Raw genomic sequence first — 12,687 nt, 5'->3', positions numbered from 1 at the left:
AATGAACAGCAGTAATTTTGCAACTGAGGACCCACCCTTTGGCTCAGAATTTCTTCTCAGCTGCTTGTGAAAGGGAACTAATGCCCGTTTTTCCTTCGCAGAGGTGAACTGCTGTTGTGGGATCTCACTCAGTCTTGGAGACGGAAATATACCCTCTTCAGTGCTTCATCAGAAGGACAGAACCATTCAAGAATTGTGTTTAATTTATGTCCGTTACAAACTGAGGATGACAAGCAGCTGCTGCTTTCCACATCAATGGACAGAGATGTAAGAACAGCTTACTCTGCATCGGGCACTGAAGAGCAGTGATTGATGACTTAGATGGGATTAGAGGGCTTTTTCAAACCATCCATCAGTTCTCAGACCCCTCCTTGCCTCCAGTTCCAGTGTCACAGTTACTGTTACTGATTTGCACTAAATACACCAGCAGCAGAGTGGGAGGGGAAAGGTGAGGGCCCACCTAGATGCCTTTTTGTTAAAGCAGATGTGATACAGAAGAGTAGACGTGTCCGGGAAGGGTCTGTGGGGTCATCATGCTTTGGCTTTGGCATGTCCTTGTCTGTAGTTTAGGTCGCAGAATCACCTGCTCTTGGCGACTCTCTTTAAGGGAGAATTGGCTTTGAGTCTATGGCCTTCCTCTTTTCAGTTAAGCTAGACTCATTTGATAGACTTTTTCTCCCAAGTTCCTCTGTTCAACAAGTGACAACTAAAAACTTAGCATTGCTCTTCCCCTCAGTATGGTAAGATACTTTGCTTCTTGAGATAACATCTGATTTTTCCACTGTCCTGAGGCCATTTTATTGCTTAGAGTTTGCCAGATGAGGAAGTTATGGGTGCTCTAATACAACAGAGGGGCAAGGCCATTGAGCTTGTAATTGCAGGCCTGGGTTCTGGTTTACTCATTGTGTGCCCTGAGTTCACGTGGCATCTCTGGGGATAAATCTATACTAAGATCCCTTTGAGCTCCACAGTTTATTACTGTTGTGTGTCTTTTCTAAGCGATGCTTTTCCTTTTCCTATTAGAATAGTTAAATTACTATCCTTACCTACTCTCTGAACCCATTGTATTTGAAATGCTGGTTCTTTTTCCTGTTTCTCTGATCTTTTTTACATTTAGGTCCTAACCCTTAACCTTTTCAGGTAAAATGCTGGGACATGGCCACCTTGGAGTGCTGCTGGACCCTGCCTTCCCTCGGTGGCTTTGCCTACAGTCTGGCTTTCTCTCCTGTGGACACAGGCTGTTTGGCCATAGGCGTTGGTGATGGCATGATCCGCGTGTGGAATACACTCTCCATAAAGAACAATTATGACGTGAAGCATTTTTGGCAGGGTGTCAAGTCCAAGGTTACAGCGGTAAGGATGCTTTCTTTGAGCTTGCTATGAACTTTTTTCCAAGTAAGGAATTCTCTTTTAGGGACTACCTTTTCACTTAAAGGAACTCTTTTGGGAATCACAGATTGTTCAAGGGTATTTTCAGTAAAGTTTGAAACTGGGAAAAGAGAAGGACCCTCTCTAGCCAAACCCACTATCTCCAGATTTAGGATTTAAAATTAAAGCTTTGTTCAAGTCACCATGTTGTCTAATAGTAAGAAATTAGAAATAACCTGGATATGCATTCCTGAAAGATACATTAAGTTATAGTATAACCACATGTTGGAATTGTATCAAACTATTAGGAGCCCTAGCTAGTTTGGCTTAGTGGTTAGAACATCGGTGCCCAGAGTGAAGGGTCCCGGTTTTGATTCCAGCCAAGGTCGCATACCTCAGTTGCAGGCTCGATCCCCGGCCCCAGTCGGTGTGCGTGTGGGAGGCAACCAGTTGCTGTGTCTCTCTCACATCGATGTTTCTCTCCCTCTCCCTCTCCCTCTTTTTCCCTTCCATTCTCTCTGAAAAGCAATGGGGGTTAAAATCCTCAGCTGAGGATAAAAAATAAAAAACCCATTAGAAAGGATAATGCAGATCTTTATTTGACGTGAAAAGATGTTAATGACTCATGAAGAATGCAAGTAACAAAACAGAAAGCACATTATAAAACCATATGTATAAATTTTTTGTTTTTCTCCAAAGTGAGACCTCTGTTGTAGCCATTTAGTCTAAAAGCAATAAATGTTTATGGTTTAAAAGGAAAACCAAATAGTACAGGAGTGTAGAAAGCAAAAACTTTTTCCTACTCTGCCCTCCACTCCATTTGCCCCCTTCCACATCGGGAGAACTATTGTTGATAATTTATGATGTATCTTTCCAAATTTTGTTAATTATTAATAGAATCATACTTCCTAAATTGTTCTGGCATCTTTTATCCCCACTCAATGGTGTATCATGTACATGTTTGAACCTATTTGACTTTTTTTTTCAATTGTATTAGAAGACACCAAGAGTTTTCCATTTAAACGCCTGAAGGATAATCTGAGAATTCCCTTAACAGTCTACCCCTTTCCTCATGTTTTTTTGTAGCTGTGCTGGCACCCGACCAAGGAAGGCTGCTTAGCTTTTGGAACTGATGACGGAAAAGTAGGATTGTATGACACCTACTCGAACAAGTAAGAGAAATAAATGATTCTTTGTTCAGGCCACTGACCAAAATGTCAGTGATGGAGTTTGAGTTCAGAAACCTGGACATGCATTAAAATTGGCCCGGGAAGCATCTTTAAGAGTCTGACTCTGACACTGGGGTTTAAAACTCAGAATTTAATTTTAAAAAATATTTTTCAGCTCTGGCCAGTGTGGCTCAGTTGGCAGTTGGTTGAGCGTCATCTCGTGCACCAAAAAAAAAGGTTGCTGGTTCGATTCCCAGTCAGGGCGCATGCCTGGGTTGCAGGCTCCATCCCCAGTAGAGGGCATACAGGAGGCAGCCAACTGGTGTCTCATTCTCACATCTATGTTTCTCTCTCTCCCTCTCTCTCTAAAAAAATTAATTTAAAAAACTTTAAAATCTATCTAAAATCTTGTCTTAGTTTAAGAGTGTGATATTAATGACAGGGTAAACCTAAAATTACAGTCTTTTACTTGAATATGAAGTGGATACATGGTGATAATATATGCTTACCAGTAACCTTAGTTCTGGGCTGAGCAGTTTGCATTTTATATCTAGTCCTATTTGTCTCTTCTTGTGATAGCCTATATGCTGCTATATAAATAACTACAGTAATATTAGAATATTTGACATTTAAACGAAGTGGGCAACTCAGAGGGAGAGATGGGAAAATTATTACAAACTGACCAGATGAGTGGGTCAGGCAGGGGGAGGAGGGTAACATTTTTTTCTGAGTAAAGTGTGTTTGAGACTTACTCATTTTGTTAGTAGATATCATTACATGGTGTGTTATTTAAGCATTTGTTCCTTTACAGTCAGCTCTTTGGAAAAGGGTACTATTATATTGTTTTTCTCTAATATCAGCAACTAAGCCTATAATAGGGACCTTTGGGGGGTGGCGTTTTTTTCAACCATGCCTTTCTGTTTAAATCTTTCTGTTTGTAATCCCCCTTCCTCCCAGACCTCCACAGATTTCTAGCACGTATCATAAGAAGACTGTGTACAGTTTAGCCTGGGGGCCACCAATACCCTCCGTGTCACTTGGTAAGTGTCTGAGCCATTTTCTTACAAACACAAGAGTATTGTCTTTCAATTTAATCCTAGATATTCAAGAGTCATAAATATTCTAGTACAGTGACTGCTTACACGTGGCTGTTATATCCCTAGGGGTCCATGAGGGCAGGCGTGCTGGGTGATAAGTCAGAAAGCATTCCCCCATAATAAGCCTCCCTAAACTCCAAAGCAAACTGTGAATTTCTCAAATGACCTCTCTTTGCCTTTCACTGTATTCTGACTCTGTCCCTCTTCTAGCCCCTCAGTCTTGCCTTTCTCTCTGTTATTCCTCAAGTGATAGTTCTTTCAGGTATCTTTTAAAATGAGTGTGTTCAGCAAAAATCTTTGGTAAACTTTTCTTACTCTTCTATAATGAAACATCTGTAAATTTCCACAGTAACTCATTACATAGAGAGGATAATGTAAATCATCAGAACTCAGAAAGCATTGCAATAGTCTTTCATTCATTCAACAAATGTTTATCGGATCCTTGATTTGTGCCAGGCAGAGGTCTTAACAGTGGTGCAAGTAAAACTTGCCCTTATAGAAAACCATCAGAACCACTGTTTGCTTTAGTCATAGGAAGTCCTGCAGCTCCATATATTTAAATACCCAAAGAGTAGACCACTTATTTCTGAAAGAAAAGGTAAGTTTTCAGAAACTTGAGAACATCTTTTCTGACTCCAGCGTTGGCACCCTTACTATTTTGAATGGCAGAAGAATGTTTAAAACAAATGTGCTACATTGTAAATATTAATGTAGAATTACTAGTAAACCATTGTTACTTCTCCCAACAACTATGTTCAGATGCGAAAAACTGTGGCTTTATTAATGTAATTCTTTTTAAACAATTGATAGTAGGATATAATCAGGCTGTAGCTGACAGTACAAAACTGATAAGCTTTCTTATGTCACATAGGAGGAGAAGGAGACAAGCCTTCCCTGACTTTATACAGCTGTGGAGGGGAGGGACTTGTCTTCCAGCATAACCCCTGGAAGCTTAATGGAGAGGCCTTTGACATAAACAAACTCATCAGGGACACCAACTCAATCAAAGTAAGTTCTTATGGTCTAAAGTCTTCTCTGGGTCTCTGTATCTTGGTTTCCCATCTTACATAATAAATCCCATTATTAGAGATATCCATTATGTGCAGTCAGACTTCTTAGATGTTCTTTAAAAACTCAGTGAATTTATGTTATAACACATATCTTAGAATTCTTTATCCTTGAGTAAAGCAAGGAACTTAACCAAAAAAAAAAAAAAAGTTCTCAGTTGAATTGGTGATTTATTATAAACTTCAGATCTTGAATATAAAGCACCCTTTTCCAGCCAGCCGCTTCCTCCAGAATGGGGCCTTGGTAAAAATAACTTTGTAATATGGTGTCCACCTGTGGCTGCAGGGTATTTGCTCAAGACAGAATTGTCATTTGTTTTTAATTTTTTAATAAAGTAATTACAGATTTACACAAAAACTGCAAAAATAATACAAATAATTCCGTTATCCTTGATCCAGATTCCTGCGTTTAATCACATTTGCTTGATGACTATCAGTCTCTCTGTATGCCAGAACTCTCTTTTGAAGTGAAATCATAAATGCTGAGATTTCCTTACTCTTTCAAATGAGCATTTTTCATTGTTGCTCATTATTTTTGTATAGCTAGCATAAAAATAACATTTAATCATAAACTGAAGTATTTTTATTGATTACACTCCTCCATTGCATCGTCTTAAATATTATCTGAACATTAACATTTAGCAATGATTAAAGAGACCAAATTCCTGTTCCTAATGAACTTTGAGTTTTGTGGCAGTTGAATGTATAGATCAGAAGCTCATAAAAGGGGCCCTAGCTGGTTTTGTTCAGTGGTTAGAGCATTGGCCTGCGGGCTGAAGGGTCACTGGTTTGATTCTAGTCAAGGGCACGTACCCCGGGTGCAGGCTTAATCCCTGGCCCCAGTTAGGAGGCAACCAATCGATGTGTGTGTGTGTGTGTGTGAGAGAGAGAGAGAGAGAGAGAGAAAGGAGAAGCTCACATACAGTTTGGGCTGGAAATAGAAATTTAGAATCCCTTAACATGAATGGTAGCTAAAGAACCTGTGGGCACATACGAGGTGATCTAGAGAGACAAGAAAGAAAAGAAGAGGGCCCAGGCAGCCCTGGGGAACACTAACATACAAAGTTCAGACAAAAATGAAAAGAAACAGAAGAGATGGGAAGAAAAAAAGCAGTGTGTATGGTTTTTGCCAAGGAGACCATGACCCCTATGTTGTCAAAGCCAGTAGATGTTTCATTCTTCCTTGTGGGATAAAAATCATTTTAATGAAGCTCATTTCACAAGGTTAGACATTGTAGACATTTAGTATTTACTGGCCTCTTTTCATCCCAATTAGGAAATTATAATTAGAACATTTGTTCTTAGTAATTCTTTGGTTAATTATGTAGATTATTTACAAGAATGGCTGTTGTATAATTAGAACATTTTTAAACTAGGGATTTTGTTTTTTCTAATGCTGTCATCATTGATTTGTAAGCTATATGGAGAGAAGAACAATGTTTTTAGTCAAGATTGGTTTGTTTTGTTTCTAGTACAAACTGCCTGTACACACAGAGATCAGCTGGAAAGCAGATGGCAAAATCATGGCTCTTGGCAATGAAGATGGGTATGTGTTTGTTTCTTTTAAAAAAAAAACAAAACTTCGTAACTGCACATATATTTGATCGCAAGCTGGCTGATGCCGTCTGTACTGTTAGTTGGGGAAGCCCAGTTGTATTTGATATTCTGATTTATCCTTGACATCTGTGAACGATCCAGAAGCTCTCTGCATCTTAGAAAATTGCAAAATAAGTTGGATATTTTCATTCCAAGGAGTATTTGCCTATCTGTGTTTGGCTGTTTGATGCTTCACAAAATGCTCATCTCCTGCACTGAACTACCTAAATCTCCCTTGTTTTGTTTTGTTTTAAATATGTCTTTATTGATTTCAGAGAGAGAAAGGGAGAGAGATAGGAACATCAGTGATGAGAGAGTCATTGATCAGCTGCCTCCTGCACGCCCCCTCCCGGGGACCGAGCCCTCAACCCGGGCATGTGCCCTGACCGGGAATCAAACCTTGATCTCCTGGATCCTGGGTCGCTGCTCAACCGCTGAGGCACACCCGGCTGGGCTCCCTTCATTTTTTTAAAGTAAGCCTAGGCACAAGTCCTCTTTAGGCCTCACCATGTCCTTTCCATGCTGTTCATAGTAACATAGCCCTAATTCAGCCATTGGTTCATTCATTCTTTTAGCTTCTCCCTAGCACTGTTTATTACAAGAGCCTAATAAACACATTCCAGAGATTTTAGGTATTTTTTAAAGCTGAAAATACAGAGTGGCCTTTGTAGTGATAGATAGGGTTATCCTAGTCCATTTCACCTTTCCTTGGCTAATGGAATGAAGGAGATTCATTGACTGTAAATTGATTATCCATCTTTCCTGTCCTGGTATGTTTCTTATTTCAGATCAATAGAAATATTTCAGGCTCCCAACTTGAAACTGATCTGCACCATCCAGCAGCATCACAAGCTTGTGAATGCTATTAGCTGGCATCACGAGCATGGCAGCCAGCCAGAGCTAAGCTATCTGATGGCCTCCGGGTCCAACAATGCAGTCATTTATGTGCACAACCTGAAGACTGTCATAGGTAACTGGTTTCTTCCATACTGGGGGTGCAATCATATGTTTAGCTACTTTCCATTCAAATCTCTGTATCTTTTTACTTTTTGCTATTAAAATAAATGTTATTCTTGTTTTTTCCTGTTCTCAAAAGTAATATATTCATCTTATTTAAAATAAGAAAAATTTTAAATATGACAGAAATGGTAACTAAGAAAGTAAAGTTCCTCCTGTAATCTCATCCCTCAGTAATAACCAGTGCTATCAGTTTCGTGCATGTTTTCTCCAGATATTTTAAAGAATGGTTATTGCCAAGTGATTCTCCAAAAACTGTTCCATTTTATACCTTCTTTCTGTACTGTTTGAGTATTTTATTTTTAAATCCTCACCCGAGGAGATTTTTTTCCATTGCTTTTCAGAGAGAATGGAAGTGGGGGAGAGAGAAGCATCGATGTGAGAAAGGCGTTGGTTGGTTGCCTCCCACACACGCCCCGTCCGGGACTGGGGATGGAGCCTGGTACGTGCCCTTGGCCAGAATCAAACCCGGGCCCCTTCAGTCCGCGGGCCGACGCTCTGACCGCCGAGCCAGAGCGGCCAGGGCCGTTTGAGATTCTACACACCACGCGATTCTCACAGTCCTGCGAGGTGGTGTTTGGGATCCTCATCTTCCCCTTGTCTTCTAGAGAGCAGTCCTGAACCCCCCGTGACCATCACGGAGCCCTACCGCACCCTCTCGGGGCACACAGCCAAGATCACCAGTCTGGCGTGGAGCCCGCACCATGACGGCAGGCTGGTGTCCGCTTCCTACGACGGCACAGCTCAGGTACTCCCGCGGCTCTGCCCGGCTTCTTCACTCTGCTCTAACTCAGACTCTTTCCTCTTCTCCCCTGGCTGTGTACGTTCCCTTCCCTCACTGTGATCTACAGAAAGGGATCTTCTGAGTTCCAGAAGGCATCTTAGTTTTATCCCACGTATCTGGGCCCTTGACAGGCTTAGATTGGGTGGTTGTTTTTACTTAGATGATAAGGAAAGTATTAATAGGAACTAGCTAAATTCTAATAATTTTTAAGATTTTCTTCTGACTTCTTATGGTCAGTATGATGGACTTATAAATTGATGTGAAAAGTACTTGTTGCTATTCAAACACAGAAATTGTGACTAATAAATCATAAAAACAGTTTCTAACAATAAATTGGAAAGTCAGAAATCTCCAAGTTCTAAAAAATAATGATGAGCTGCCCAGCCAGAACTATGAGGTAGGAGTTGTGGGTATCAGAACCAGAACAGACCTTAGGAACTGTGGTGGTGTCTGTCCCAGTGTGTAGTTGTAAGGAAGCACTGCCCTCTGTGAAATGGGGACGGGTGTAACTTAAGAAACAACAATGACACTGATCAGTTGCTCAGGTACTTGGAGACAAAAGAATCACCTATGAGAAATTAGAACCCTAAGTGTGCACCACACATGCAGGGTGGTCTGAGTTAGAATTCTCTTCATAAATAACATGCAGCACTACTTCAGGATAATGGAATCCATAGGCCACCATTAGAAGCTCACGCAAAACCACCCCCACTGGAAATAGCACTCTCTGAAATTGAACTCTTACGAGAAAATGACAAATCACAAGAGGAAATAAGTGTGCACAGGTTTTTTTTACTGTTTTTAGCTTATCCTCCAGAATAAAACAAGCAGAAATTGTCTGTTCTGTCATGTGACCTTTGGTTTCAGGTGTGGGATACTCTCCGGGAAGAGCCTCTATGCAATTTCCGAGGACATCGAGGTCGACTACTTTGCGTGGCATGGTCCCCCTTGGACCCAGACTGCATCTACTCAGGGGCAGACGACTTCTGTGTGTACAAGTGGCTCGCTTCCATGCAAGAACATTCCCGGCCTCCTCAAGGTCAGTCAGAACCTGGAGCCCATAAGTGCTTGCCTTCTTTCCTCTCTTCCTTCCTCAGTAAAGTTGATCAGGGACAAGCAAGGAAGACTGTTGCAGGGCAGCTGTGACAATACAGCAGCAGGTTGGAGCCTGTGCACGCAAGGCAGCCATGACGGGCCTGAAGACAACACCCCAGTAGTAACAATTATACCTGGCACCCAGATCTGGATTTCTAAATACCATTTTGTTAAAAGGGACCAGCCAGGGCCTCCTGGAGAAATGGCTAATTCCAGGTTGGGACAGGAAATCGACAAGATGAACCTGGAACGTCATTTTTATACGTCAAAAGAGGGAAGTGCTCAAAGAATGAGCTACATCAAAAGGACAAAGAAGCCAGCCTGAAGGGGCTCCACTAACCAAATCTGGGACAATCTGAACTGAAAATAACTAACAGGAGAATTCTATTTTTGGCTATGAAAGATTAACTGGTATCAGACTTGCCCACTCACCATAAACAGCTAGATAAGTAAACAAGATATTAAATAACTAGAAATATCTCCAAGGAAATGAAATGATACATCCACATAAATACTTGTAAAGGGATGCTCATGGCAGCTTAACCTGTAAACGCCACAAATTGAAAACAGCATCAGCTGGTAAATAAACTGTGGTGTGTCCCTACCTGGGAAATTACTCAGCAATAAAAAGAAAGTAACTACTGATAAGCACAACAAAGTAGATGATCTCAAAAAACGCTATGCTGAGCAAGAGGCCAGCAAAAAAGACTCCATGCTGTTAATTCTAATACACAGCATGACATATAATTATACGTAATATGAAATTCTGAAACAGGCAAACTGAACGGCAGTGACAGCAGAGCAGTGGCTGCCTGGGCTGCAGAAGGAGGTGCATCTACTAGAGGCATGAAGGAGCATTTTGAGATAATGGAAATGTACTGTCTGTCAAAACTCATCAACGTATTAAAAAGTGAATATAGCTTATTAAATTATACCTCAATAAAGATGACTTTAAAACTAAAAAATAAGTAACAATAGTGAAATAAAGTATAAAATAGGAGTTCATGAATCCATACTGACAAAAATCAATAATGTCTAAATAAGTGGGGAAAAGCAAAAGCTTCTTTACAGTAGAATGCCAACTTATCTGTAGCATGAATGATGGAATTTGAAAACTACTACTCAGCAGTCACCATAGTCACAATTTTTAGTCAAGAAACATCAGTGGATACCAAAACTAATGGATGCAGATAGTAATTACAAAGGAAAAACAGTTTTTCAGGGAGAAACCTGCAAGACACCCCCTTAATTAAGTGATCAAAGTAAACAACCAAATAATGAGAAAAATGTAAATTACATGCTACTTCATGGGTTGCACTGAGGTGAACAAAGCCTCACTTTTGTGAATTCCAGCTGAAAACGCATGTCCTCCATCTAGTCATGAGAAGCATCAGGCAGGCCCAGCTTGGGGGACATTGGACAGAATAAGGGTCCTGTAATCTTCAAAAGTTCCAAGTCAGGAGTCAGAGGGAGACCAAGCCTGTTCCCGGCTGAAGGAAACTAGATACAACGAGCAGGCGCAGCGTGTGATGCCTCTGCGCAAGCGTCCTCCTCGGTGAAACCGGCGGAACCTGCATGGAGTGCGGCAGGCAGCACTGACATAGCCGCGTTAGTTTCCTGATCTGAATGTGCTGTGATGGAGGAGTGTCGTGGTTGTAGGATACTCACTGAAGTATTCAGGGGTAATTGTCCGTGGTATTTATGATTTAATGGAATTCCAGAAGGGTTTGGTTTCGTTTGGTTACCATTTGGGTAATGTAACTAAAGGTTCATTGTGAAGGAAGGGAAAGGGTACGAATGCTATGAAAAAAAGAGTAATGAGGCCTTGGAGATTATCTCCTAGGGTGCTTCTAATCAAAATGTATATTTTAGTCTATCCATTTTTTTTTTTTATTGTGATTCCTATAGGCAAGAAAAGTATTGAATTGGAGAAAAAAAGACTCTCTCTACCCAAGCCAAAGCCCAAAAAGAAGAAAAAGCTCACCTCGAGAGTGTCTGTAAAGCAGGAGTTGTACGACGGGAATGAAGACGAGAGTGTAAGGGAGAGCGCGGGGCCTGTTGAGAACGGCAGCCTGTCTGACCAGGAGGGAGAGGAGGAGGCCCGGGAGCCAGAGTTACCCTGCAGTGTCGCCTCCATAGGTATGTGCCGTGTCACTAACTCTCTAGGACTAAACACTCGAAAACTAAAGCACGTTCTTATTCCGTGTGAAACTTCTCTGCCTCTGACCTACCTGGTTTCCCAGCTCCTTAAATTGGGTGGTGTTTTTGGTGCCCTTGCAAGCTACTTCAGGTTTTTTCAAAGGACTTCTTTAAGCTTCTGAACACCTTTGAGATGTTAAAGGGGATTTCGTGGGTGATTGGGATGGAAATAGTGAAGTTCTGCAGAGAAACTTCTAGTTAACTTGGGCAGGGTAAGCCTGTGGGACAAAGCAGAGCTGGGGAGGGTATACTTAGAAACCTCCATGGGAAAAGTTCTAACAATTCGACATTGTCATCCATGCTTATTGAAAGAAACCACCTCTCCCTTACAAATGTCTGACCTAGAAGCTGCCAACACTCTAGGACCTTGCAAGCTTTCACCTTCCTACTTAGGTTTGTACCTGATGGGATTTTTTTTCTTAAAAATTTTATGAATGAGCCCAGCCTGTGTGGCTCAGCAGTTGAGCATCGACCTAGGATCCAGGAGATCGAGGTTCGATTCCCAGCAGGGCACATGCCCAGGTTGCGGGCTTGATCCCCAGCAGGGAGCATGCAGGAGGCAGCCAATCAATGACTCTCTCATCATTGATGTTTCCCTGAAATCAGTAAAGATACATTTAAAAATAAAAACGGCTACACAAAAAACATCCTTTACCCCTGTACATCAACAGCTTGTTTTGTTTTGTTTTTTAAGTTCATGGTTGTGGTAGGCGCTGGATTGTGACTCCATATCACATGCCCTCAATCTTTTCTATTAGTTAAGTTGTTCCTTGTTTGTGTAATTAAACATGCAGTTAGTACTTTGTCATCTAAATATGTAAAATGTCCTTTGTCACCTGAGCAAAGTTTGGGAACTTCTGGGCCTATGGTATAAAGTTGTGGAGGCTAGAAGCTTGTAACTTCTCCTTAGATCAATTAGTCAAAGTGATAAGCAACAAACTTACAGAATCCTGAAACTCAGCCTATAAGGTGAGAAGGGGAGACCACCCATGCTTCCTTTCCAAAGTATTTGATCTCATATTTTGGGTAATAGATAAAATTGCACCATTAAGCCTGTTATAGTTCTTAATTTTTAAAAAGAACTAGATTCTGCACTGCTCTTATCCAAACTTTTTTTCTATTTCCCTATGATGCAGTTTCTAGAGAACCAGTTATCTGCCCTCCAGTTTCCTTAGGCTTAGAAAAGCCAAAAGTCATCGTGAATAATAAAGTCACTTTTCTGAAAAAGGAACCACCTAAAGACAAGCCAGGTTGGTATCTAATAATTAAAATACTTTGTTAAAGCATCCTCAAAT

The 12,687-nt window shown here is 41.0% G+C and overlaps 1 protein-coding gene across 2 annotated transcripts in view; it reads left to right on the top strand.

The window, feature by feature from the left end:
• Positions 1-12,687, top strand: part of GEMIN5 (gem nuclear organelle associated protein 5) — a 34,261-nt gene that overhangs the window by 8,261 nt on the left and 13,313 nt on the right. For both annotated transcript variants that reach the window (XM_081137019.1, XM_081137018.1), the window contains exons 7-17: positions 102-267; positions 1,141-1,353; positions 2,455-2,540; positions 3,495-3,577; positions 4,506-4,642; positions 6,174-6,247; positions 7,086-7,267; positions 7,923-8,062; positions 8,966-9,137; positions 11,102-11,332; positions 12,529-12,642. In XM_081137019.1, coding sequence (XP_080993145.1) covers positions 102-267; positions 1,141-1,353; positions 2,455-2,540; positions 3,495-3,577; positions 4,506-4,642; positions 6,174-6,247; positions 7,086-7,267; positions 7,923-8,062; positions 8,966-9,137; positions 11,102-11,332; positions 12,529-12,642 — 1,598 coding nt within the window. The remainder of the gene's footprint in view (positions 1-101; positions 268-1,140; positions 1,354-2,454; positions 2,541-3,494; positions 3,578-4,505; positions 4,643-6,173; positions 6,248-7,085; positions 7,268-7,922; positions 8,063-8,965; positions 9,138-11,101; positions 11,333-12,528; positions 12,643-12,687) is intronic.

The sequence above is a fragment of the Miniopterus schreibersii genome, assembly GCF_964146895.1.
Source record: "Miniopterus schreibersii genome assembly, chromosome: 4".
Lineage (NCBI taxonomy): Eukaryota > Metazoa > Chordata > Mammalia > Chiroptera > Miniopteridae > Miniopterus > Miniopterus schreibersii.
The sequence above is the reverse complement of the archived record's forward strand: the minus strand, read 5'-3'. Positions and strand labels throughout refer to the sequence as shown.